We start from the raw sequence: 27,152 nt of genomic DNA, 5'->3' as shown, positions 1-27,152 counted from the left end.
TTTCAAGTTAATGATTATAATGAATACAGGTGAAAAAACATGTTTCCTATTTCCCTTACATGGTTAATCATCCTGTGTATGATTGATGAAAAACAAATTATTCCAAGAACTCTCATACATTCATGTCCAAGCAACTTGTCGATTAACACAGTGTAAGCAAGCGAGGTATTTTCTCAGTCACTCTTTTACTGTCAGGCTGCATTTTGTGGTTTCAAAGAAAGAATCAATTGCTTTATTACTTGTCTCAAAAATAATTTTATAAGGAATCTTTAAAAAAAATCACTAACCTAATCTTTCATATATGAAAAACAGTCAGTTCTACTTTATTCAGGGTGCACTCGTTAACGTTTTTTTTTTTTTATATCAGGAAACTGAGGACAGAAATGGGTGAAAGGAATTAATCGTCTTTGATCATCAACCAATTCTAGCAAGAAAGGCACATCAACTAATAATAATTGGGCTTCTTTCTTTGTTCTTGTTCCTTGATCTTAACAAGTCCCTCACTGAATTGTGCCTTTCTAAAACTTGAGGTTATTTCCTTGAGTTTTTCACCTCAAAGCTATTCACAAAAACATCTCAGTCTAACCTTAAGTCATTTCCAAAGCTTTGTTTCAGCTATGATGCACTCCAAAACCTGTGAACACATCTCCCAACATTAAGATGAAAAGAATTTGAGCTAGCTGGGCTTCTGGGACTCAATTATTTTTCTTAATCATTAATTTAAACCACAGTCTGTGTGGCTTCTCCATAGAAACTCATGTGTTCTAGCTGTGTGACACTTTCTTGTTTTATATTTTATCCTCTGCAACCTCTGCTTTATCAGAGACGGGCAACATCTTATCCTACCTTTACCTATGTTAATTTTTCCACTAAACTAACCTAACTTTACTATGTTTACTAAAAACCCTCAATCATCAAAATTCTACTTAAACACTATTATTATGTTAAATCATGGTTTCAGTCAAACAGCACAAGCCCAGTAAAACAGGATATTTCCAAAACTACATTAAGGGCAGTGGGGAGTCTCCCCATGCCCATTTATTCCATGCCAGGTACCAGAGAAAAATGGCAGCGGCAAAGATTCAGCAGTAGCAAGAAACATTCTGGGGCCAAGGCTCTCAGGGCCTCACCTGAGATTCACCCAGCAGAGCTTTGCTTCCTGGTGAGCTGGTTTCCCAGACCTAACCGCCACCTGCTGCTCCTCTGACAGGGCCACCAGCAACTAAAGGTATAAAACTTTGACAGGGACACAAAAGAGTAGGTTTAACCATTTGCCAGCTAGTACTGCCCAATGGGTGGGTTTGTGGCAGGAATGCTACTGCTGAAGGATGATGGGAGGGTAGAACAGAAGGGGAGGCAGGGCAGCTCAGGCCAGCCACTGGCCCTGCGGCTGCCTTATCCTCTGGCATGTTTTATTCCTCTGAGGTTTTCTCAATGCTGCTTCTCATTAGCTCTCATCTTTATGCCTTGGTCACCCTCCTGGGGAAAGTCATAAATAAAGCTGCAGTTCCCATCCCAACAGTGCTGCCAGGAGTTCCTCTTTTGGCAACCTCCCCCACAGTAGACCACGAGAGCTACTGAGCAGCAAAGTTGTCTTGGTGGTGACAGTACAGCCTCACCCCAAGTACGGGAAAGCCTCCCAGGCAGGGTGCTGGCTCTACCCTTCCTGCACTGGAGCAGTGTGAGCAGGAACACCAGCCACTAGCACTGTGGGGAACCCAGCCCAGGTAAGTGCTACTGCACAGAGCACTGGGAACCAGCACCCTGTCTGCACTGCAGGGCTCCCACTTTCTGGGCCTCTCTGCTTTCCCACCCCTGCCCTCCTTGGGCAGATAGCCGACTGCAGCTGGGAGAGGGTTGCAGGCAGCAGCTGCTGCTGATGTGCCTAGGCCACCCTCTGTTTTGGTTGCCTACTGTCCTCCCTAGGCCTGTTGGTGGACTTAGGAAGGGAACCCCTTGGGGAGGCTGTCTTCCTACCCTTGCTGTTGTTCCCCTTAACTCTTCTACCAGCCTCCCACACATCATCAGCAGGATGGGCAAACTGGAGCAGGTGGATGTGAACCTTTTCTGCCTGGTTGCCACAGACTTCTACAGACACCAGATAGAGGAGGAATTCGACCACAGGGCTTTCCAGTCTGTGTTTGAGGTGGTAGCGGCACCAGGAAGTCCGTACCACCGGCTGCTTGCTTGTTTGCGAAATGTCCACAAGGTCACCACCTGCTGAGTAGTACCTGTGGCACAGGAGGCTGAGAGGAGGCAGCTGCTGGGGCCAGAGCCAGGAGCCCGTGCCAAGCTTCTGCTGGGGCTTTCTTGATCACACAGGCTTCCACTTGTGTCAGGTGGACAGCCAGGCAATGCAGAAGTGTTTTACAGTGTGGGCTATGCAGGGAACATGCACTATGTTGGGGTTGAGCCTGAGTCCTGGGTCCTAGCCTTGCTGCAGCTGGTGGCAGTGCTAGGTTGACCAGGTGTTTGTCTTTTTCCTAGTGTTCCCCTGGCCGTGGTCGCCAGGTTGCAGCTGCCCTGGTATGTGAAGCAGAAGTCGTAGCTCTTACCAGATGGTTCTGAGCCCTTCTGTCACACTGGGCTGGAGAACTCTCACCCGCATTTCCACAGCAGGGTGTACCTGCCACACCAGAGTCTGGACACAAAATGAGTGGTGGTGGTGGGGGCTGGGAACTGGGGTGCCAGGTTTCCAGCATCATTTTCCCTTTCTCTGTTTTCTTCTCAGGAGTTAAATTTAATTATATCAGTAAAGAGATTAATTTTAATGTAACTCTTCCTATGCCCGTGTAAAGTGTGTGACTTGCAAGGCCTGTGCTGCATGTGATAAAGTTTGTGGAAGTGGATGGACCTTCTGGCCACTGCTCCCTCTCCTGTAGCTACTCAGTCAAGTCAGGCAGGTCCCTTGTGTAGCCCTCCCAACACCTGATGGCACTTGCACCTCACACGTCTCCCTTTTTTTAATGCATCACATTTAACCAGCACAGAGAGAGGTGTTCATGTTCACTGCCCTAAGTGAGAATCCTATCTGTGGCGTAACTGAGGGGCTGAGGAGAGCTGCTTTCCACTGTTATGGTTGTGCAAGGCATGCCTTGCTGCAACACCCCCTCCTCAGGCATGATTGTCAAGCTGTCTACTCAGCAGTGATGATGCAGTTTCCTAGTCCCTCAGCCTAGCCAGAAACAGCCTCTGTTGTATCCAACGAGGCTGCCCCAGTAACCTCATCTCTGGTCCTGGCTGAGCTGGGCTGTAGCCTGCCTAGGAGCCAGCTAGCCATGTGGATGCTGTCCCTTTGAATCTTCTGTGTGGTGGGGACCTGAGGAGTGCTGGCCTGATAACCCCAAAGATGTCTCTGAGCTATAGTTTGTTGGTTTCTCTTGGTCAAGGGAAAGGTTAGTGTCCTAGCAACTGTTAAGAATGAATCCAGCCCCTTTTTTGACCCTTCCCATCTTGCCTTATGTCAGCCCAGGGGATTGTAGACTTATGCCTATCAGAGCCCAGGGAGGGTTCAGCCTGACAAGACAAGATGAGGACCAGAGGGAAGGTTCAGTATTGGGTCAGCCTATGGCCTAGGGACAGCCTCTCATGCTTGTCAGTGCCACTTCTCTTTCCCAAGGCCTGGGCCCAGAGTAGCCTGGTCATGTTAATGAAAATGAGTCCTGGACATGGGCTGTCCTCATTTCCTTGCTTGGTTTGGGAGCTCTGCTTGGCTGTATGACAAGGTAGGTTCTCTGCTGCTTAGCTAAGTCATGTCCATGTGGGTTAGGGAAAAGGGGTCATTTGGAGCTGTTTCTAGGCTGCCATGCTCCCAGGTTGGCCCAACAACTCTGCATCGTGCAAGCCTGATCACTGCTTGTGGTAGATGTTTATAAGAAACTTGAATGTAAAATCTGGAGCCATTCCCTTGGGGATTCATATCAGTGAGTTCAACCTGGAGTCCAGTTGCTCTTGTTTGTTCATAGAATGACCAGAAACAGTTCTTAATATGAAACTAGAACAGCCTCTGCCACAAAGCTGTTCTCTTGTAATGGGCACCACAGCCTAGAGATGCACCCAGGCACAGGCAAGCATGCATTTGTGTGTATACATACCCAGAGTTGTATTTGTGTACATACATGTTCAACACACACACTCCTCAAAGACATATTTAAGATGCCTGACCATTCTTACTGAAAGCTGCCCTTTTTGGACATGCCACATACAGTCAGCTTTGTGACTAGCATCTGAGAATGGGACTCCATTTAAAATTTAAAGGGGAGCAGAAAGGCCATAGCTCATTAAAGTCCCACTGGAGATACTGCTCCACCTGACTGACTGCAGGAGGGACCAAGACTTTTTATCAAATTTCTCAAAATCTGTGGATTTCCAAACTTTATTTAAAAATGTTATTTTGATTGTGGGATTGGGGGGGGGGGGCAAGAGGTGGGATGCTGTTTTCCTGTTGGTACTGTCAGGAAAGATTTTAATGAAACCAGGGTAGAACTATTTGGCAATGCACTTCAGCATGTTTCTTCTCCAAAATGTGCCTCCCTCCCACTGCTGGCCCCCTTGACATGTAGGTGACTTTGTAACTGCCAAGTGCCCTTTATTATTCTCTCGTTTCTGTCTGCACATGTACCTTTCAAGAGGGAAGAGTTATAGTAGAGCCACCTCCAGCCCTATAGAATGTAGTGCCAGAGAAGGCACTAACCCTGACAGAAAGCACCTTCTTGTGAGTGAAGCAGTTCTGCTTTCAACCCATGGGATAGGTCTTACACAGCAATAGCTTGGTTCACAGCCTCCTGGCAAGGAGCACTTCCTCCCTTTGTGGGGCTGCAGAATGAGTCTCTTCTTCCACCTGTGCACATCCTTCCCCACACAGTCTCACTTGGGTTTAAACCCTCCCTCCATTAACACTGAGCACTAAGATCATAGCTGCTGCCAGGGCAGGCATGAAGCTGTCTTTTGGCCCTTGGTGTGTGGAAGTAGAAGACACAGAGAGATGCCGAGGGTGGGTGGGGAGCTCAGGATTGTCACAGGTTGGAAGAGAACTGTTCCTCGATGGGTCTGGAGCTTCCAGGAAAGAAGAAGCCACGCTCTGCAGTGTGACAGCTGAAGATGATCTGAAGGTTCAGGGCCACCCTCTATGAGTACTTGTCACACTTCAGTGCCATCAAAGGAACTGCTCCCCTCAGTGTCTCTGGAAACACCCTCTGCCACAAGTTCGGTATAAGGTGATGGTGGCAGAGACTTATCAGCTGAGGTTTGGCTGCGTTCGAGGGGCTCCTGTCCAGGCCTTAATGCTGTGTGCCGCAGGCTTCGCTGGGAACCAGGAGGGCTGTGATGGGTGTGCCCCGGAGCCCAGTCCAGACCTGGCTGTCCACTTCCAAGTGGAAGGACTGACATGAAATGTATATTTAAAAATTTTAAATTGCAGATATTGTACATTTGAATTAAAGAAGCAATTAAACCATCCGTTGTTACTGTCTAAGACTTGCTTTACTTACTCGTTTCAAGCATTTGAGAAGCACATCCTTCTCATCTCCAATGGGCAAGTATACCACCCAGCAAGCTCTCTTGACACTGTAAAGGTCAGGCAATACTAGGTATGGAATGAACCTAGGTACCTGGAGTTGGGGCCAGACCTAGAGTTATTCACAGTAGGGTTCTATTGAAGTGCTCTCCCTGTCTTGGAGATAATGGTGTACCAAATTCTGGTGGTAATTGGCATTTTTAAGCCATCGTGCAAGGTTCTACATATTGTTGCAGCTTCCATATGTTGCTCCAAGGTACCAGAGGGGTGGTGAGCCTCTGTCCTCACATAGGACACACAGTTTGGCTTTGGAGTCTTTGCATAGTCTCCAACCCTTACAGGTCATGCTCCTGTTCCAGGTGGAACTCCTCTGCTCCCCAACAACTGGTCTTCCCACCTTTGTTCTAGCCTGACTGCTGTGTCTACAATGCCTGCCCTGTCCTTTATAGCTTTCAAATCCTTTAACCTTGTCGAAAACATTGTCCATCTTACTAGGTCCCTTCCTTTGTATCTGGGCTGAGCCTGAAGCGCAGACATTTTATTCACTAACCTACAGGAAAAAGGACAGACACACTGAAGTCTGCCTGGATCACTCTTGATGCCCTATAGATTCTGCCAGTGCATGCCATTGGCCCTTCTAGGTCACAGGGTCTGTTTTCTGTACAAAACGATGAACCCTTGCCAGGAAGGGCCTGGTAGATACCGACCAGATTTAGATCCCTGCTCAGTAACTCAAGCATTTGATGGTATGGGTGTTACTTCTACTCCCTAATCTGTCTCAACAGTCCTCTCTGGGACTATGGTAATCTTGCCCTAAGATCTTCAGCACCACTTGCGTTTTGGTGACTTCAGGGAAATGAAACACCCCTCCCAATGGATAGCCAGGCACGAGTGGTTTATTCAGAAAGGATGAGGTAAGCCTCCCTGGGATGTCTGCAGCATGTGTTATTTCTTCTAGCCACCAGAGTGGAGCATCCTTCCTCACCAGAGCAAGTCTTGTGCTCCCCCATTGACTGGGGGATGTAGGAGCACAAGATCTGAGCTCCTCCTCTGCCTTACATTGTGGTTGGTGTTTTCAACTTTTCCAAAAAGCATTCTGAAGGAGTTTCTTGAAGAAGGAGCCTAATATTGTGTTGATGAGAGAAGCCAGGGTGAGTATATGGCCGTGGAGTAGACAGGTTCTATGGAGGTACACCTGGCCTTCCTTCATGTGAGGTGATATACCTCATCCAAGTCTGGAAGACCCACTTGGGTAGCCCAGGGAAGGCTTATGGGCAGAGGTAGGCCCAGCACTGGAGAATCACAGACCTTCCTGGAATCCACACATATCCTTGGCCCTGAAGCCTGAGGCTCCTCTCCCTAAGTGTCTGTCTCCATGTTGTGGTCCTGGAGGTAATGCCTGCTTCACTTCAAGCTGGGGCGTGAAAATCTGGGGGATGACTGAAGAGGGGAGGGATGTCCACAAAGGCAGTGAGTCAAAGGTTAAGAGTCTGGACTCCTCAATGATATGTGATGGCAATGTCCAGCATTGCAGCCCAGGCACCTAGATAGGCTTTTATCCCAGGAATTGCTGGAACAGGCCAGTTGTAAGTAAGATAGGTCATAACTCCTCTTATTACCCACCACTGAGATAGGCCACACCTCACTCACCTCCCAGAGCAGTCCAAGCTCCTTAGTGCACCAAGACTACCTAGACTGGGCCCTACTACCTCTTGATTAAAGCTGCACTTGGCCACTGCCACATACATGTGCATACATATTGCATTATTCCAGGCCTTTGCCAAGTCTTCAACCCCTAAATTCTTCCCTCTAGTACAGGCTCAGTTCGCAACCCATTGTTTTTAAGTTACCTGGCATCCCACCATAGAGTCTACCTTCTGCTCTGGCCTCTATTCATATAGGCTGAGCTTAGCTGTCATCACCCTTGTTGAGCCTGGTTTCCTACGACCTGAACTGTTTTCATAAATACAAGTTTCAGGTTAGCCCCAGTCTCATTATTTAGAGGGGAAACAGAGCCTAAGTAGGTCTCACCAGCTCACAGCAGGCCAGTCTTAGCCCAATTTCTTCTGCCTGGCCTCTAAGGGACACTTGCTAAAGCTGACCTGCCCCCTTTCCCTTCAGGTGCTACTGAGGGCCTAGTTCTCAGCCTTCTGCCTTCTCATCCTGTGACAACTGAGGGTCCTAGCAGGCCATGCAGCTGTGCCAAGGTATGGAACTCTGCCCTCAAGGGAGAAGCTGGGGCTTGGACAAACTGGTTTATTCATCCCAGTTCATTCTTGTCCTTGGAAGCCAGGCAAGGACTCTGCTCTAGGAGGTGTCCCCAGAGGCCACTTTGTCCTGGGGCTTCTGATGCCTACATGCCTGAGAAGATGTGGTGGGAACCCATTTATCTTAGGAAGTTTCCACCCAAAGTATTGTATGACTATGGAGCAGCTCCTGCCAGGCTGCCTCCTATATCCTGGAACTTGGGCAAGCAGTTGGTATAGATGTTTCCTCTGTAGCCATATGACTGTAGGGCCCTGAGTAATGGTAGAAGAATCCATTAGCCAACAGCTAGCCCCTGGCCAGGCTTTGAATTCTTCTCCAGAGGCTCTAAGGAGATTTGTGGGAGGGGCTAGGAGATGGAAGACAGGGACCCTATGACTACTCTACCTCCCATATCCCTAAAGGTCATGGCTCTTTGGCCAGTATTTTGCTAACTCCTGTTATTTTAGTACAGGGATGAAGAAACTGAGGTTGGGACCCATTGCTAAGGTCACAGAATCAGAGATTGAAAATCTAGCAGCTTGTAGCTGGACCTGATGACACATATTTTTAATCCCAAGATTAAAGAGGCAGAGACAGGTGGACCTCTGTAAATTCAAGGCCAGGCTGATGACACAGAGTTCTTGGGCCCCTGGTCATACTTGTCTTTCCCTGTTTATTGGAGTTGCTGTCTATGGAATCCTGGCCAAGAAAGTCAATAGGACAAGTACCTAGTTGTCCCACCCCACAAGGATCAGTCTTTGAGCCTTAAAACCTAAAGTGCCTTCCTGGAGAAGACACCTTCTGAACTGGGAGCTCAGAGAACCAGACCCAGTTCCTACACTCAGCACTAGGGGGCAGCAGCACACCAGTAGTGTGTCTGGCATGACCAATGTCTGACATTGGCAGTGAGAATGGTAAGTGGTGAGTCTCCACTTAGGAGAAATGGGACAACCAAGGGTCTCTGCAAACAAAGCTCCACAGTAGGAAATGTCTCTGGGTGGCTCTCGGGGTCCAGAGGGAAAGGAGTTTGGCCAGTAGCTTTAGCAAGACCAGACATTGACCTGAACCTATGAAGTAACACAGCAAGACTTCCAGGGGCTTCTCCTGTTTCCCTCCCATTTTAAATTTTGGACTGGAGCTCAGGTCACTCCCCTGCCACCCAACAAGGTCCTAACTGTGCTCCTTACAATGGACACAGGAAGCCCAGAGAGACTCTTTTCTCCAGGTTGAGCTCTTCCTGTCTTTGGTCTGTCAGGGGACAGGCTGATAGATACTCTTCCTCTGTTGGTCAGAGAGTGTGCGCCTAGTTGCTTAGGGCCCAGGCAAGACCTGGTATCCACCACAGCCTGTGCAGCTGAGGGCCTTAGGTCCCACGGAGTCGCATTTGGTCCTCACCTGCCAGATATTAGATGTTGATGACCTGTGATGGTCTTCCCTCTGCAGATTTCACATTCTCCCCCACTGCCCTCCTGCTGACTCCTCAGCCTGAGGGCCCAGCCTAGCCCTATGAGTATATTATTCCTCCACCTTGAGATTTTTTTGCCTGTCCCCACCTCAGCATTGCTGTGTTTCTGGAGGACAAGCCCCAAGCTGTGCCCTACCATTGAAATTGCCCTTTACCCACTGCCAATTTTCTCCGATGGCCTCCTTATGTCAGCTCCATTTGCCTCTTCCGTCAGTGCTATGCTCCTGGTTCCAGCCATGGTGAAGGTCGATGTCTGTGTCCTTCTGGCCTGCATGGCTAGGTCAGGCCTAGTTCTAACTAGCCTGGCTTCCTAACGCCCACACAACCCGAGACCCAGGGTGTTTGGTGAGTGGAACAAGAGAAGCAAAGAGGTGATGATGAGGCCCAATCTCAGTAAAACTTGTTTGGCCTCTGAGAGGGAGTGACCTCTCAGCAAGGACCCCACCACACCAGCCGTCATAAAGACAGCACTGGGAACCCCATCTCCCTTGTGACCCTGCACCTTGGGTCTCAGCACACTGCCCGTCTGGGGCCTCCTTGGACTCTGGCCTATATGAACCAGGTGAGGCTGAGGTGGGGATTGCTTTGGTCCCCCATGCAGAAGCCTTTCAGGCACAGCGGAAGCAAGTCTCTTCTGAGGCCTCTAGGGCCAGCAGGGTGGGAGGAGGACTGGGAGCCACAGTGGGTTTGGGCACAGCCTCTCACTGCAATATTGATGGCCCGTCAGTGCAGCCCTGATTCCTGTGCTTTCAGTTAAAAGGTTTCTGTTGTTGTAGCTTATGCAGTTGCTCTGTTGCTATGGAAACATGACATCAAAATGACGTTTCCCGTTTAAAAGCTTTTAACTAAATTCCTGCCTGTCAGATGTAGGCCCCATTTTGAGCGTGGAGCTGCCTCGAGCAAGCGAGTGAACGCGCGCACTGCCTCTCGCCCATGGTGCGTTGGCCAGGCCTGAGGCCCTGCCTGACTGCCATCCTTAACCCTGCAGGTGCCTCCAGCATGGCAGCAGCCGAAGTACCCGGCTACCTTGTGTCTCCTCAGACGGAGAAGCATCGGCGGGCCCGCAACTGGACAGATGCGGAGATGCGTGGCCTCATGCTGGTCTGGGAGGAGTTCTTCGATGAGCTCAAGCAGACCAAGCGCAATGCCAAGGTGTACGAGAAGATGGCCAGCAAGCTCTTCGAAATGACTGGGGAGCGCCGACTAGGCGAGGAGATCAAGATCAAAATCACCAACATGACCTTCCAGTACAGGTGGGCATGCAGGATGGTTATGGGAGGGTCCAGGCAGGTTGCTCTACTCTTGGCCACTTTGTGATGTGAGCCAGGGAGGGTGTGTGTGGCCTGGGCTGGATGTATACTGGGCAAGATGGCCTTCTAAAACCATTTATGCAGTCTCCTATTGGGAATAAGGGGAAATTGAGGCCCACAAGCAGGAAAGTGGTCCTGAACTCTCAAGTGGCAAGTCTAGGAATGTCAGTTTAACTTCCTGGGACTGGGGCTGGAGCTGTACCATCATGAGGATGGTTTCAAGGTTGGCATTAGACCTGCCTCCTGCCTGCCATGACACCGCAGAGGTGGGTGCTAGACAGGCAGCACCAGACCTGAAGGCCTGCTTCCTGAACTGGGGCTCCAGGGGACCAACTGGTCTTGGCTCTGCCTGCCTCACTGATCACAGCACCCAACTTGGACTTGGTACTGTTTAAAGGAAACTGAAGCCATAGTAAAAAAGGAAGCTTGACTCCCAGGCCTGGCTGATCTCCATACCCTGAGATTGAGTGCTAAGTGAGCCCCCGCCATGTGCCTAGGGCCAGCCTCCGAGTTGGTGAGAGGACTGTTTAGGGGGCTTCCTAGACAGCACAAAATGCTGACCTGAGGACTCCCCATACGGGTCTCTGACTTTGCTACATCTCTATTGTAGACTGTCTTAGCATGCAGTTGAAGGAGAGCCTGGAGGGAACTGAGGCCTGGAATGCCTCTGGCATCCAGGAGGGAACAGCTGTGGTGGGCCTGACCTATCTGGAAGAGTCAAATGCAGGGCAGGGATCGTGGATGGGGTGGAGATTGTGGACTTTGGAGGCACTGAGAAAATAGTGGGTGGGACCAAGGACATGATATAAAGTGAAGGTCATGTGCAGGAGGCTCTTAGAGCAGGAGGCCTCACTGTGGGAGTTGGAGAATATCAAGGGAGGACAGTTGTTAAGAGTACTTCCCCAAAAGACAGGCTGGGTCTAAGGGCCTGTTCGGATGGGAGGTGCTATCCCAAGAGACTCTCAAACATACTGGTAGTTCATCTGGTGAGTTAGACAGATGGGAGGCTGGTGCAGAACTTAACATAGGAATAACTGTGCATTGCTCGACCAGACTCCATGGAAGATGATACCCCAGGTGAAGAGATGCCCCCAAGAAAGAGAAGGGAACCTTGCCTGGCCCATGAATCCCATGCCCTGGTAGACGTGGAGGCCCAACAAGACCTTGAACAGTCCGTGAAGCCCTGAAACTCCATTTCTGACTGCTGATTTAACTTCTAAGGGTCATGGAAGAAGTGAAAGAGTCTTAAGCCTTGCCTGTCCATGGCTCATTCTGACTCCAGTGATGCCCCCAGCAGAGCCTATGAGCCAAAACCCACAGCTCCAGCAGCTGCTTGAACTTGTTGGCCTCAGGGTCATTTAGTAACTGATTTAAATTTCAGCCTGTCTTATGAAGAGAGAGCTGAGAGGCAAGTCTAGTGCCCGTAGGAGCAGGCATGAACAGATGGAGATAGCAGCCATGGCCTGGCTTACTCACTGTCCATACCTGTTCCAGTTCCAGGGTGAAGAAGGGGTTCCTGGGGGAGGTGGGAGGCTCTACTGGCTGTTTTCCTTAGCCTCTTTGACTTGGTGGCTCACAGTGTCTAACTGGGTTATTCATTATTTATCTTGAAAGCCTCCCTCAGTGTCCTAGGGGAGGGATTCCATCTCCGTTCCTAGAGGTGGTTATAAGCCAAGAAGACCCGGGAGATGATGATGCATGGGAGGGACAGCCATTGCAGTCTGGGAGTAGGAGGCATAGCACTTCAGTATATAAAGCACATACAGACAATGGCTCCTCATGCCAACTAGTTCTTTATCCATCTCTTTAACCCCTCATGGCAGAGTCTTTTCTTTTTACAGGAGCTGTTTATATATTAAGTTTTTAGCATATAGGAAATCTGAACATGTAGTTAGGTTTCATGGAATGTAGTTTGTTAAAATACCACGTGAAGCCTCCTCACTGGAGACAGGCTTTCCCCATTTCTCCAAGGAGTGGGCTGGCTTACGTGGAACAGAGAAAACTGGGGAGGGGGTTCTCTGGAAAGGAAGAGCTGGGTAGAAGGCTGCCATGGCGCCTGGTAGCTTGATGGTTACCCTGCTCCTCATCCAGAGCAGTCTGTGCTCTGTCCTGCGTAACTTGTCTCGGCTTTCTCATGCCATCATGCCATGTGGTGGAGCCCTCCCAGACCCTGGATGCTACTCCCCAACTAACCTCTGCCGTGACTGACCACAGCCTATCCTGTCATTGGCTATGCCTGTATTGGGGGCTCATATAACCAGCTCTCTATCTTCAGGGACCACTGGGACTAGGGTCAGCCCAAGCAGAGAACCCTGAATGGGCCCAAGGTGGCCCTAAGGGCTGAAATGTTCCTGCCCTCCCTTCCCAGGGGATGGTCAAGGACAAGGATGTGACAGTTCTCTCAGTGAGACAGGATCCATCCATGCGAGAAGTTAGGGCATAGGGTCTTGAGGGCATTGGCCACATTGATCTGACCTTCGACTTTGACACTAGTAGAGAGGGGATGTCAATCAGTGTGAGATGACACTGATCACCCAGCCCCATAGACTCTGGGCAGGTTGTGGATTTGAGAGCTAAGTCAGACTGAGCTCAGGACTGGAATGATAGCAGCATTACAGTGATACGGCACGACATACCTTCCTGGTAGGTTCAGCTGAGGACACTGTTGGAGCCTGGCCTCTTGTTTACCAGGCATTATTTTATAAAACCTTCCCTGTAGCTTTATGAAGGGCTCACTTTTCCCATCTCCATTTTACTAATGTAAAACATGAAGGCTCAGAGAGGTTAATGAACCTGTCCAAGATCACACTGTGTGTGCAAGATACAGGCTCAGAGCTGTGAGTGTTGTTTTCCTGCGGCCTGCTCTTACCTCTCCTGGAGGCATCTTTGTAGAATACAGTGCTGTATGACAATTTCTTCTATGTTGGTATCTCATACACAGTCTCATCGCTGCAGGCTAACTTATATAAAAAGCATTCAGTTCATTGCAGTGAGTTTAAAACCCACAGAAGAGAAGAGACCACAGGAATCAGCCCCAAGCTCCCAGCACCTATGGGTGTCCTTGCTCATGCTTGGGTTTCCTTTCTGATACCCAAAAGCTGTGTAGGTTCCAGCACCTCTCTACCTTCTGTCCAGTGTCACGGGGGCCCCAGGGCCTGACTGATTTTTACCAAGGAAGCCAGTGCTGGCCGAGAGTGGCTCCCGCCTGTGTCAGCATGACTCCCCCTGGGGACCTAGACCCCTTGTGTGTCACGCTGCCCAGGGGCCAGGCAGGACAGGCTGCACCTGCTGTTTCTCACCTTGGCTCTTGTGTCTCTCGTTTCAGGAAATTAAAATGCATGACAGATAGCGAGTCCGTCCCGCCGGACTGGCCCTATTACCTAGCCATTGATAGGATTCTGGCCAAGGTCCCTGAGTCCTGTGAGGGCAAACTGCCGGATGGCCAGCAGCCGGGCCCCTCCACGTCCCAGACCGAGGCGTCCCTGTCGCCGTCTGCTAAGTCCACCCCTCTGTACTTACCGTATACCCAGTGCTCCTATGAAGGCCGCTTCGAGGACGATCGCTCCGACAGCTCCTCCAGCTTACTGTCCCTTAAGTTCAGGTAGTGTGCGCTCACCCTTCCTCTCTTGACCCAGCACGGCCTTGGCAACTCCATCCTCTGCCCCATCCCCGAATGGGGCCAAGGCTCCAGTGCTCAGAGCTAGGGACTGGCAGTGGCACGGTGGCATGCTATGGTGTCCTCTGCCCTGACTGACTGCACAGGCCATAGCTGCGTGCCTTGCCCAGGGCCAGGGCAGCCTCAGGGCAGCAAGAGCTCTAGTGCCAGGGCACAGGCGGGGCTGGTCCAAGGCTCCTCACCTCTCACCTGCATGGAAAGTTCTTTGACCTCTCTGACCTCTCTGTCTCCCACTATAAATGAGGATAAATCAGCATGTCTTAAGGAGAGAAGACACAGGGACAGGAACCAAGCATGCCCTCTCTGTCTGTCAAACCCCAACATGGGCCCCTTGTTGTAACAGTCCTCTCAACATGGAGATTTAGGTCTGCACCTCCTGAGCAGTGAGTGGGCCATGTGTTCTCTGTCTTCTCTCCCATCACACTCTAGGCCTGTGTTGGCCACACGCCTGTGCCTGCTAGACACTCCTAGAGCCTGTGAGAGTTGGGGGACAAGTAGGAGACACTCTGTGGCTTTGGGCTGTGGAGTCCAGAGTAGACACTTCTGAGGAGGAGATGTTTATGGTGGGTTTCCAAGGTAAAAGAGGAGTCAAGCAGTTGAAGAAACTAGGAAATGTTTCTTTGAGTTATGGGCCTTCAAGCCTGTCTCACAGTAGGTAGGATAGGGAAGGTGTCTCCTTGGCGTCCTCTGAACCTAATGTCCCTGGGAGTGGTGGAGGGAATCTGCTCAATTCATCCAGAAAGCCCTCCCTAGAGGGAATTTCTCACTCAAAGGCCCAGACAAAAATCTGTCTTTACTAGAGCCAGGCCAAGCTAGCAGAGAAGCCTGAGATTTATGGCCAATTGTTCCCATGGCTTACCAAGCCCAATTTCCAGGCACAGCAGCCTGGGGCTCTGTCCCCAAGACTGACTGATCACCCACTTTACTCAGAACACAGAGCACAGGACAGGCACTGGCGGCTACCAGAATAGGCCTTGGGGTGTGGGGATCCAATAGGCTTTGACAACTCCCTGCTGTCCAACAGGGTTTTTAGACTGGCAGAGAGCAACCATGAGGCCTCTCCTGAGGAGGAACCTAGCTGTACTCTCTCTTTCTCTCTCTCTCTCTCTCTCTCTCTCTCTCTCTCTCTTTCTCTCTCTCACACACACACACACACACACACACACACACACACACACACACACACCACCCCACGAAAGGCATACTTGGAGACCAGGTTCAGGGTAGGCCTTCATTCTGAACCCATTTCTTTGTTTGTCACAGGCCAGTGGGGGCTACAGACTTCGCTTTCCTTAAGAGTACCAAGTACCACACTGCCCATCATCTTCCTTCCCAGCCTTGCTGCTCCCTGGAGTGGGCTCTTCACCCTTGAGCACCTTCCTCCATCTCAGTGGGTTTGGGGTGCTGTCAGGGCTGTGTGCCCACACAGTTCATACTCTGCAATGTGGATGGTCCTCTCGCAAGCCAGCACTGGCTGTTACCTGCTGCTCTGTCTGCTGTGTAAGCCCCAAGCCCTCCTTTGGGGCTCATGGGGCCTCAGTGTCCTAGTTTGTCCGGTGGGGTGTTTGGGAAGGTCTGATCACCCCCATGTCCCAGGACCTGTGACCAGCTCATGTCTCCCTCACAGGTCAGAGGAACGTCCTGTGAAGAAGCGCAAGGTCCGGAGCTGTCACCTACAGAAAAAGAAGCTGCGGCTGCTGGAGGCCATGCTGGAGGAACAGCGCCGGCTGAGCCGTGCCATGGAGGAGACGTGCCGAGAGGTGCGCCGTGTGCTGGACCAGCAGAACATCCTGCAGGTTCAGAGTCTGCAGCTTCAGGAGCGCATGATGAGCTTGCTGGAGAAGATCATCGCCAAGTCCAACGTCTAGGCCATGGAGAGGATGCCAGGTGCCACATAGTCCTGTCTGGAGGCCCACCCAGGCTCAGGGCCTGCCATCCAGCAGGATTCCGGAAAGGGGACAGGCTTCAGTCTGGCCTCTGTGCTTCTCTGAAGGGCTTTCTAGGACCCCAGTGGCCCTATGAAACCTTGGAGCCCTAGCTCCAGCATTAATGCCCAGGACCCCAGGGCAGCTGCTAGTGAGAAGATCCCAGAATATACTCTCCAGTATAGTCACTACCATGATACTTGAAACAGCTTTTGATATTAAACATACTTTCCATTGTTGCCTGGAAGCCGACTTTGCTCTCTCTGATGTGAAGGGGAAAGGGAAGTGCTGGCTGGGACAGTTCTCCTCTGTACACAAAAGCAAATGCCATAGGTCAGGGGCGGGTTGTGGGGTCTTTCTTCCATAGGATCTGTAGCATCAACCCTAATTACCCAGCTATCAGAGTACTAACCCAACACAGTCACCTCTTAGGAGCTTCACACGAGCACTGGGTTCATGCCGACTCACCAAAGGTAGCAGCGGCATGCCAAGTGAGGCACAGGGCTTGTCTTTATGGAGCTTTAGTTCAGTCAGCAGAGAAATAGTAACCAATGACAGAGGGTGCTGAAGGGACGAGCTAGGAAGAACACCCCCACACAGAGAACTGCCTTTGCCAGCAGCCAGGTCACCCAGAGCCATACAACTTCTGGAAGAAGTTTGTGTTTCAGCCCGGCATCTGAGAAGGCATACAATGGCCATCTTGATCTGTCATTTTACCATGTGAAAGATTCTTCCCAGGACCCATACTATTCCCAGTACTATTCAGTACTATGCTGAATAGCCATAGTACCTTTGGCCAAGCCTTGACTTTTCACCGAGGCCACCCTTGGGCCCAGGCCAATTGCAGTTCCAGAGGACCAGATTCAGTGGAGCTAGGTTAGGTGCTTATGTGTTTTGATTTTCCCTGAGACTTAGAGTATACTTCTGAGGTCAGGGGTAATAGCAAGGTTTCCCCAATCATCCTGAGGTGAGAGTACCAGCTATACTGACTCTTCAGTAATAGTCAGACAGGCATGAGGGGAAGGGGGGGGCTACACCAGATGATGTGGCGCCCTACCCCTGGCTACCTATGGGAGGGGCTGCATGCACTATGCAGCTGAGGCGGAATAGCAAGCACGATCTGCCTTGATCTGAGGTCCTCTGAGCTCTCAGTCCCTCTGCGCTGCATAGGTCTCCTGAGTCCATGTCCTATGGGCTCTGTGTTTTGCTGGCAACCTCAGTTAGTGGGAAACATTCACATAGTGGTACAGATGGAGCCCCTGTCCAAGTTTGTGGTATAGATCAAGCAAAGTGCCAGCTGTCTGTGTGCTGTCCCTGTACCCCTAACAAGGAAGAGATCAAATAGTTGGTTCTTAGGCACCAGTGCAAGTAACTACAGCTCTCTCCTGAAAAGCAGCTGGGTGGCTCCAGGAAGATAGAGAACTCAAGGGCCTGTGGTACTTGAGAGCCAAGTCAGGAGCCTGACCTTCTTCGGCCTCCCAGAATCCACCTGCAGCCTTAGTTCCTGGGGACCCCACCATGGACACTCAGTAATCTGCTGACATGCATCTGCCTGTCCTCATTTGTGGGTCATGGTGCCTAAACTGCCATGAAGCTCCTGAACCTCAAAAAATGGGGTGGGGGTGGTTCCATCCTTCTAGAAGGGACAGTAGTACTGTCTGAGAGGCTGCTGGAGGGGAGCACTGGTCACTGTGTCTTGGCGCTCCATAGGAGGGGACAGAATGAGGGTCAGGAGGTAGCCATTGTCTTCATGGCTAGAAACTGTATTCCAGAATCGCGGCAGCGGCACAGTACTCCTGTCAATTAGCATCTTTGCATTCTGCATGCTGAAGCAGCCTCTGTCTGAGCAATCTGGGACTTGTTTGTTTGTCCCCCTCGAGGTTAGATGGGACTTATCTGTTGAACACCTGAGGTTGACCACGACTTCCACAATGTGTCGGTGAGGACTTTCTGGTTTCTTCTTTAGCTATTGAGTCATTTGAGGAGTAAAATAACTCTATTAGTAAACGCTAAAATATCTGATCTGGTTCAGCAAAACATGAACACAGGAACCAGGCAAGTATTTTCGCCATCACAACCTGATCCTCTGCCATCTAGAACAAGATACTGGTCAGCAAACAAAGAAAGCTAAGGGACGGGATGAAGACATGACTGTTCCCTTTATCTCCAGATACTACTTTTGATGATCCCGAAAACCAAATACATAGACCCTTGGGAGCTTCAATCTAAACGTATTAAAATTGGCAATGAGAAAGGAGTCCACTCAATTGAAACCAGAGTAGTAGACTGCCCAGGAGTGGATCTAGCCAGAAAAACGGAGGCTCTGGTGAAGATACACCGTGTCACTGAAGGATGCGAAACAGTCCCCAATTGTGGAAGCTGAGTGCACCACAAAAGCTCCAGCCTTCTCATTTTAGTCATGTGATCCCACTATGTTTCTAGCAGAACTGCAGATTTTGTTATGAAATGACAAAATTATGTTTAAATTCATGTGAAACAAAGAATGGGGCCAAAGGTGGGAAGATGTTCTCCATAGCCTGCAGAGCCGGGACCTGCAGGCGCATTGGGAGCCTTCAGGTTACCTCCTGTGCTGATGCTAATGAGAAATGTCACCTGTAGTCTCAGACATTTGAATACTCAGCCTCCATGTGGTGGCTCTTTTGGGGCGGCTTCAGCATGTGACCTTGCTGGATGAGGCTTGTCACTGAAGGCAGGCTTGGAGAATTTAAAAGACTTGTGTGATTCCTAGTGAGCTCTGTACTTCCTGCTTGTGGTTCAAGATAGGAGCTCTCAGCTGTCCCTGCTACCATGCCTGTCTCCTGCTCTTCTTCCCTGCTATGATGAGGATGGACTCTCATCCCTCTGGAACCATAAGCCCAAACAAAATCTTCCGTCTATAGGTGGCTTTGGTCATGGTGGTTTATAATGGCAGCAGGGAAGTAACTGATAGACATCATCACGTGTGGGAGTCTGACCGGGAGTCTGATGGACTCAGAGACCAAGAAGATCCTTAATTCCCACAGTGTCTAAGGGGATTGTGACAGCCTCATCAGTGATCCATCTGAGGAGTTGTTCCTTTCCGTGTAGCAGCTCCACACTCCCACAGCACCTCAGCAGGGTGACTCTGCATGCCATCTGAGCATGGGAGAGCTCTGGGGACCCTAGTGACTAAGAAAAGTGACTAGTGATGGATTCCAGAAAACTTTAAAGAGTTCCAACCAGCAGCACCAGTACCTCTAGAAAACTTTATTTAAAAATTAAACTTTAGGGGGGCTGGAGAGATGGCTCAGAGGTTAAGAGCATTGCCTGCTCTTCCAAAGGTCCTGAGTTCAATTCCCAGCAACCACATGGTGGCTCACAACCATCTGTAATGGGGTCTGGTGCCCTCTTCTAGTCTGCAGACATACACACAGACAGAATATTGTATATATAATAAATAAATAAATAAATATTTTTTAAAAAAAATAAACTTTAGGGGCTAGAGAGATGAATCACTGGTTAAGAGCACTAACTGCTCTTCTATAAGACCAGGGTTCAATTCCCAGCACCCACATGGCAGCTCATAACTGTCTATAATTTCAGTTCCAGGGGATCCAAAACCCATGACAAAACACCAATGCACATAAAATAATTTTTAAAAACTTTAGACATATGAAAATGTTATTTATTTCAGAACAATAAACCCATTAGATATTACTGTCAGGACCAGTTGTATTAAAATTTATTTCTCAAAACAAGGTTTCAGCAAGAAAAGTGACATTCTTTTATATTTGTATAAATCTCTGGCTTACAGGAACCAGCAAGGGTTCCTCAGGTGCCTGTGTACTCTGCTGCCAGCAGAGTTTTTGGTTGTTAAATGCAGGATTCTATTTGGAAAGTCCAACCTCACAGGAAGTTACCTGGAAAAAAGAGATATTTAAAGAATAGTTCAGTGTGGCTGCTTTGACTTTGTCCCACCTCAAACTTGAGGAGTGGGGAGATAGGATTTTATTTTGTTTTTTTCTGGGCCTGGGGATTGAACCCAGGGTCTCCTGCATACTAGGCAAATGTTCCTCCATTCAGCCACCTCCCCCAAAGCCCTAACCTTTTCTTGTGTCTCATCTTATGTCTCACTGGCTCTTTATCCTTCTGTGTTTGTGTATCCGGTAGGCATTTGGAAACATTTTTGGAAAATATTGTGCCTAGAGTGATACAAGTATTCCTAGTGTTACAACATGTCATCAATCAAATGCCAGAAAGTCACATTTGTCCAGTCACTAAGAAATGTAGATGGAAATTTCTGTCCTGCCTGGTCCCACAGCATTCAGTCCCAAAGAAACACACAGAGGCTTATATTATATTATAAACCGTTTGGCCTGTTAGCTCAGGCTTATTATTAGCTAGCTCTTACAACTTAAATAAACCCAAAATTCTTGTCTATGTTTAGCCACATGACTTGGTACCTTTTCTCAGTGAGGCATTCTCATCTTGCTTCTTCTGCTTCTGAGTGATGACTACAGACTGAGGTTTTCCTCTTCCCAGAATTCTTATAACCTGGTAACCCCGCCTATACTTCCTGTCTGGCTACTAGCCAATCAGTGTTTTATTAAACCAATACAAGTGACAAATCATTACAGGGTACAAGAGCATTATCCCACAGCAGACAGTCTCAGCAGGAAGTCCTCAGGTAGAAAGTCCCAAGCTCATGGTGGTCAAAGCAAATATTTCCAGAGTCTGACTCTTACAGGAAAGTGTGAATTTTAGCACCAGTAACAAATGCTGCCACTGTTTGTCTTGAGGAGCTGGCCTAGTTCATTTCTCAGGAATATACCTACCACGTGCCCTGGCCTGCCAGTGTTCTTTCAAGGAATCTCTATAAACTGTATTTTATTACAACACGCACCACTACACACATGCCTTTCCTCGCTCAGCCCAACATGCAGTCATGACAAAAGCCTTGCACACACACTTTCCATTCCATCCCAAGGAACTTGACAGAGAAGTGGTCTCCAGGTTAGAACTTAAGTCAGCCTCATCTGAGACATTCATGAGCAGAGCTGGTGTCTCATGCCTGGAACCCCAGTACTCAGGAGGTTTATGTAGAAAGTTTTCTGTGAACTTAAGACCAGGCAGGGCTGCAAGACCTTGTTTCAAAAGAAAAAGGAAAAGAAACAGAAAGGGACATGCAGGTAATACATGAAAGGAAGGAAGAAGAAATATAATGCAAATAATGATAAATAAATAGAATATTAACAGATAACAGGCACCATATACAAGTACATTTCCTTAAGAAGCCTCATTGAGTCCAACATGAGACAGGAAGAGACCCACTGTTGGTGACTGGTGCAACTTTGCTTAGGAATATTGGAAAAGGAGATGGGATGATTATCTCTAGTCTCTCATGACTGTGAGACAAAAAAAGTTTTTTTTTAAGTGCTTAGAATTAATAAGGGAGGAATATGTAAACTTCCCTTTTTTGTATCAGTAATAACCAGAGCAGTAGGGGGTTGGTAAATCCCATTTATCATAGCATCAAAAAGCTACAAAGTGACACCTCTAATCCCAGCACTCAGAAGGCGGAGACAGGCGAATCTGTGAGTTCCAGACCAGCCTGGTCTACAGCGCGAGTTCCAGGGCAGGCTCCAAAGTTACACGGAGAAACCCTGTCTCGAAAAACCGAGAAAAAAAAATAGCTACAAATTATGCTGTTCATTGTGGCACAGGCCTTTAATCTCTACAGGTGGGAGATGACAGGGAGCGCCAGAACCCTGTTTCTTTAGCTCAGTCCTCTGGGTTTTCCAGGCATGACTTCAAGGGAGGCCTAATCAAGCAGGCTGGCTCCAGGATGCATTCCGTGGAGACCCACTACATAACAACAACAGCAACAAATCAAACCAAACAAACAAAAAACAACCTATTAAATGCAAGGCCTGTCCCAGAAAGAGCTTCTGTAAACTTCTAGAACTTTCCCCATTATGTCACACCTGAATGTGTTTCTTCATTCCTTTAGGTTTCGATTGTAATGGATCAACCCGTGGGGTCCTCCCCCTTTTATTCAGTCCTATTCTCAGTGCTGGGAGGGGACTGGTGCCAACCTCTCACTACAGCCTACCTACTCTGGGAGCCAAACTGCCTCCTCAGAAGTCTGGGTTCACCACAGCCTATTGACGCTGGAAATTTAGATTCCAACTGTGTGCCAGCCCCCTCCTCCTCTTCCTGCTTTCTTATTCAAAAAACTTTCAAGAGACCTTCCAAGTTCTGCTCAGGAACAGGGCATCTCCCTGGGGCACCAGCTGGCATCTCGTGTAATTATCATTAAATTACAGAGACAATTTTAATTTCACAATAATTAGAAATATCAACTGCAGCTCCAGTCTTCGAAACTAATGGAATTTTAATGGGCAGCTGCTTAGGTTACAGCCCAAAATAGTAACGCTCAGCCGGGCAGAGCAGCTGGAGCCAGGGCCTTGACAGGAGACCTCTGCATCGGAGGCAAACAAGGAGGAGCTGAGTACCTGGGAAGAACCTAGGGGTGGCCATTGGGGGTAGCCTGGTTAAATGCTCTACAGAGTGGGAAAGGAGTCCCCAGAAATGGACTGGTTTGCCAGGTGAAAGAGACCTGCGTTTGGAACTTTAGATTCACGTACATACCCACCCCAAAGATGCAGTTTGGAGTCAGGCCCGCCTGGTTCTCCAACCTCAATGTTTGAATCAAAGGCCCTGACCCCGGATGGCGCCCCCAAGGCAGCCCACTCCACCCGCATGCCTTAGTGCCTGGAGGATCTGTGGCAGGGCTGGGTCCCAGGAATCAGTGTAGTGGCTCCGTCCTGACAGGAAATGGAAGTAATCAGTCTCTTGTTGGGCAGAAGAGTTTATATTTGATAAAATCAGATTTGCCTCATTTGTTTTTCTTTCATGGAGACAGCTTCCTGTGTTCTACAAAGTCTTCAGTGAGATCATGAAGCTACTTTCCCACGTCCAATCCCAGAAGCTGCAGTTGAGTCCAGGTCTCAGATCCACCTTACATTCATTGCCGTGCGTGTGATGAGCTGGACATTAAGAGTTATTTTTCTGTAGGACTATCCTGTTGTCCTAGAACTATTTGTTTAAGAGTGTTTCCTTTATTGACTTTGTCAAAAATCTGTTTGGGGAACAAAGGTGGGTGTGTGTCTAGGCTCAGGCCCAGTTTCTGCATGTGCCGTGGGTCTTGTTATTGTAGCTTCACGGAGAGACTTCAGGTCACACGTCAAAAACTTTTGACCTTTCTCTTCCGAAAATCAGTCCTGGCTTCTCCATGTCTTTTGTATCTCTATATATCTTTTAAGTCAGCATGTCCGTTTCTGCCACCAAAAAGTCTGCTGAAAGTTTGAGAGATGTCTTTGAACCCAAAGACACTTGACAAGAACATGTTAAAAAGTGTTGAGTCTTACGTGTTATCAACACAGTGCACCTCCCCCACAGACAGAACCAGGACAGCCCGTGATTAAGACTCTTTGGTATGTTAATTTTCTAATTATTTGTCATGAATATTTAGGAATACACTTGTTTTTGTAACTGTAGCCCACAACTCTGCTGGAATCACTTACTACTCCTAACACTGTGCTGCAGCTTTCTTTGGGCTGTGCCTTGGGGTTTTCTGGTTGTAGTTATACCTTCATCAGGGTGCAGTGGTACACACCTGTTACCCCAGCACTTGGAATGTGTAGGCAGCAGAATTACTACAAATTTGAGGCCAGCCTGGTTTATAAAATAACCTCTAGGCCAGCAAGGGCTGCATAGGAAGGTCAAGTCGCAAACAAAACAAATCCCAACTAATCAAAACTGCCAACATAGTCACATATCTGTGAATAAAACCAGTTTTTCCATTCTTTCTAATCTTTCTTGCCTTATTCTTTTGGCTGGGTCCTCCAGCTCAGGGCTGAAAAGAGCAGAGAGCAGAGCCAATGCCTTGTTCTTGATCTTAAGGGGAACACACCCCCTCACTGAATGACATGAGACGTAGGTTTTCTATAGAGATGCTTCACCAAGTCAGGAACTTCCCCCAAATTCTTACAGATGGGTGCTGAAGTTTCACAAGTGCTGGTGCTGCATTTAAGATAATCAAGGGTTATTTCTCCTCTATCTTGTTAGCATGATGAGTTAGGATAACTGAGCTGCAGTGCTTGAACTAACATTGTATTCCTAGGCTAAGCTATATTTTTCCATAGTGCATCAATTATCATTACTGTGCTCAAAATTTCTGTGTCCATGTTCACAGGAGACATGGGTCTATCACATTGTCTTAGTTAGGGTTAGTCTTGCTGTGGTAAAACACCATGGCCAAAAGTAACTTGGTAAGGAAAGGGTTTATGTCACTCACAGTTCCATATAATGGTTCACCATCAAAAGCAGTGAGTGCAGGAACCTGGAGGCAGGAGGCCATGGAGGGGTGCTGCTTACTGGCTTGCTCATTCTGCATTCTTTTTTTTTAATATTTATTTATTTATTTATTTATTTATTTATTATGTATATAATATTGTCTGTGTGTCTGCCTGCAGGCCAGAAGAGGGCATCAGATCTCATTTCAGATGGTTGTGAGCCACCATGTGGTTGCTGGGAATTGAACTCAGGACCTTTGGAAGAGCAGGCAATGCTCTTAACTGCTGAGCCATCTCTCCAGCCCCCTCATTCTGCATTCTTATAGAACCCAGGGCCACCAGCCCAGAAATGGCACCACCCACAATGAACTGGACCTTCTTCCATTAATCACTAATTAGGAAAATGGCCTACAGCCCAGCCTATGGAGACATTTTCTCAGTTGAGGCTCCCTCCTCACTGGTGACTCTAGTTTGTGTCTACTTGATAAAAACTAGTCAGCGCAACAAGTCGCCAGTCAACATGGCATACAAACACATCATTTTTCAACTAGAACCTTTCCTTTCTCATTTATCCCCAAAATGGCATGTTACTATTAATGTCATGATATAAAACATAAAAAGTTTAAAAGTCCCAGCCTTTACAAATTCAATCACTTGAAAAATTTAGTCTCTTTAAAATACCCAATCTCGCCGGGTGGTGGTGGCGCATACCTTTAATCTCAGCACTTGGGAGGCAGAGGCAGGTGAATCTCTGTGAGTTTGAGGCCAGCCTGGTCTACAAGAGCTAGTTCCAGGACAGGCACCAAAAACTATAGAGAAACCCTGTCTCGGAAAAAAAAAAAAATATCCAATCTCTTTAAAACCCCAAAATCTCTTTTAAAAACTCAAAGTCTTTCAGTTGTAGGCTTCTATAAAAATCAAAATTAAATACTTTTTTCAACAGGGAAGAACCAGGGCATAGTCACCATCTGAACCAAGCAATACTAAACTCTGACAGTGTAACTCAATGTGCAATTGTCTGGGATTCACATGCAATCTTCTGGACTCCTCCAAGTGGCTTGGATCACTCTGCAGCCCTTCGCTGTGCAGCACACACAACTTGTCTCCTAGGCTATAGCCGGCTCCACTCCACTGCTGCTGATGTTCTTGGTGGTCACCCCATGGTACTGGTATCTCCAAAAATGCTGGCATCCCTTGGTGCAACTGGGCTGGACTTTTACCAGTAACCTCTCTTGGACTCTCTTCAGAGACCCCAGCCCTGTCACACAGTGCTAAGCCTCAGCTACTTTCCATGACCCCTTCACGCCTTCAAAACCAGTACCACTTGGGTGACTCTTACACGGCCAAGTTCAGCTGCCAATAGGAAGTACAACCTTGGCCACTTCTGGAACACAGCTTCTGTGTGCTGACGCTGAGGAAACACTTCCCAGAAGACTTCACCCCAGTGATGCTGGTTTCTTCTTTTTGAGAGGGGTTTGGTTTTTCAAGCTAGGGTTTCTCTGTGTAGCCCAGGCTGTCCTGGAACTCCCTCTGTAAACTAGACTGTTCTCAAACTCACAGAGATCTACCTACTTCTGCCTCCCAAGTGCTGGGATTAAAGGTGTGCTCCACCCCACCCATCTGGTTTCTAATCACTAGGTCTTCAGTTCCACCCGATCAGCAGCCATCGTCCCGGCAAAGCACGGATTTTGCTTTAGTGTTTCTGGTCTCTTGTTAATCACAGCCCGTTCTTCAGCTCCAGCTGACCAGGCACCATGGACGCGGCACACAAACCCAGCAGAGTCTTTGCTCTCCTCTGAAACTCCACAAGCCAGGCCTCCATTGTCTGCACTGCTCTTGTCTTCCAGGCTCCTACAGAACAGTTCACTGAGCTCTCAACACACAATGGCTTTTCTAGCCCAGAGTTTCAAAATCTTTCCACAATCCTCCTAAAACCAACACAGGTCTGTCACAGAAAAATATCCCACTATTCTGGTACCAACTTGTCTTAGTTAAGGTTACTATTGCTGTGATGAAACACCATAGCCAAAAGTAGCTTGGGGAGGAAAGGGTTTATTTGACTCACAGTTCCACATAAAAGTTCATCATCAAAAGCAGTGAGGGCAGGAACTCATGGAAGGCAGGAACCTGGAGGCAGGAGCTGATGCATGGGCTATAAAAAGGTACTGCCGGGCTGGAGAGATGGCTCAGAGGTTAAGAGCATTGCCTGCTCTTCCAAAGGTCCTGAGTTCAATTCCCAGCAACTACATGGTGGCTCACAATCATCTGTAATGAGGTCTGGTGCCCTCTTCTGGCCTGCAGGCATACACACAGACAGAATATTGTATACATAATAAATAAATAAATATTTTTTAAAAAAAAGGTACTGCCTACTGGCTTGTTCAATCAATCACTAATTAAGAAACTGTTCTATGGACCTTGTGAAGGCATGTTCTCAATTGAAGCCCCTAGCTTTTGTCAAGTTGACGTAGAACTAACCAGTATAAACATCCTTTCTAATAGTATTTTTAACAAGTTTTGGTTTCAGAGTTGTGCAGGCCTCAGAAAATCGACTCAAGATCATTCTACCTGTCTTTTTTTTTTCTAAAGAAAATGTGTATAAGTAGGGAATTATTTGTTCCTCAAATGTTTGATTCACACCTCAAATGTTTGATTCACACCAATGTCTGGTCTTCTTT

General features: G+C 48.4%; 2 protein-coding genes across 6 annotated transcripts in view; both read left to right on the top strand.

The window, feature by feature from the left end:
• Positions 1-5,457, top strand: part of Htt (huntingtin) — a 153,257-nt gene extending 147,800 nt beyond the window's left edge. For 2 of the 3 annotated variants that reach the window (XM_085691996.2, XM_085691995.2), the window contains one exon: positions 2,011-5,457. In XM_085691996.2, coding sequence (XP_085548122.2) covers positions 2,011-2,224 — 214 coding nt within the window. In that variant the 3' untranslated portion in view covers positions 2,225-5,457. The remainder of the gene's footprint in view (positions 1-2,010) is intronic. The other variant, XM_085691997.2, reaches the window with a different exon arrangement.
• A 116-nt stretch (positions 5,458-5,573) lies between these two features.
• Positions 5,574-19,723, top strand: Msantd1 (Myb/SANT DNA binding domain containing 1). 3 transcript variants are annotated; one of them, XM_085692022.2, is made up of 4 exons: positions 5,574-7,722; positions 10,216-10,480; positions 13,863-14,138; positions 15,841-19,723. In XM_085692022.2, exons 1-4 carry the CDS (start codon positions 7,707-7,709, stop codon positions 16,079-16,081), a joined length of 798 nt encoding a protein of 265 aa, XP_085548148.1. In that variant the 5' UTR covers positions 5,574-7,706; the 3' UTR covers positions 16,082-19,723. The 3 variants fall into 3 exon arrangements, with proteins under 3 accessions (XP_085548148.1, XP_085548147.1, XP_085548149.1); XM_085692021.2 differs by lacking the exon at positions 5,574-7,722 and having other exon boundaries at positions 7,730-10,480; XM_085692023.2 differs by lacking the exons at positions 5,574-7,722; positions 13,863-14,138 and having other exon boundaries at positions 7,730-10,480.
• The last annotated feature ends 7,429 nt before the right edge of the window (positions 19,724-27,152 follow it).

This window comes from Myodes glareolus, chromosome 8 (assembly GCF_982192425.1).
Source record: "Myodes glareolus chromosome 8, mMyoGla1.1, whole genome shotgun sequence".
Lineage (NCBI taxonomy): Eukaryota > Metazoa > Chordata > Mammalia > Rodentia > Cricetidae > Myodes > Myodes glareolus.
Note: the sequence above shows the minus strand (reverse complement) of the source record. Positions and strands in the feature narration are given on the sequence as shown.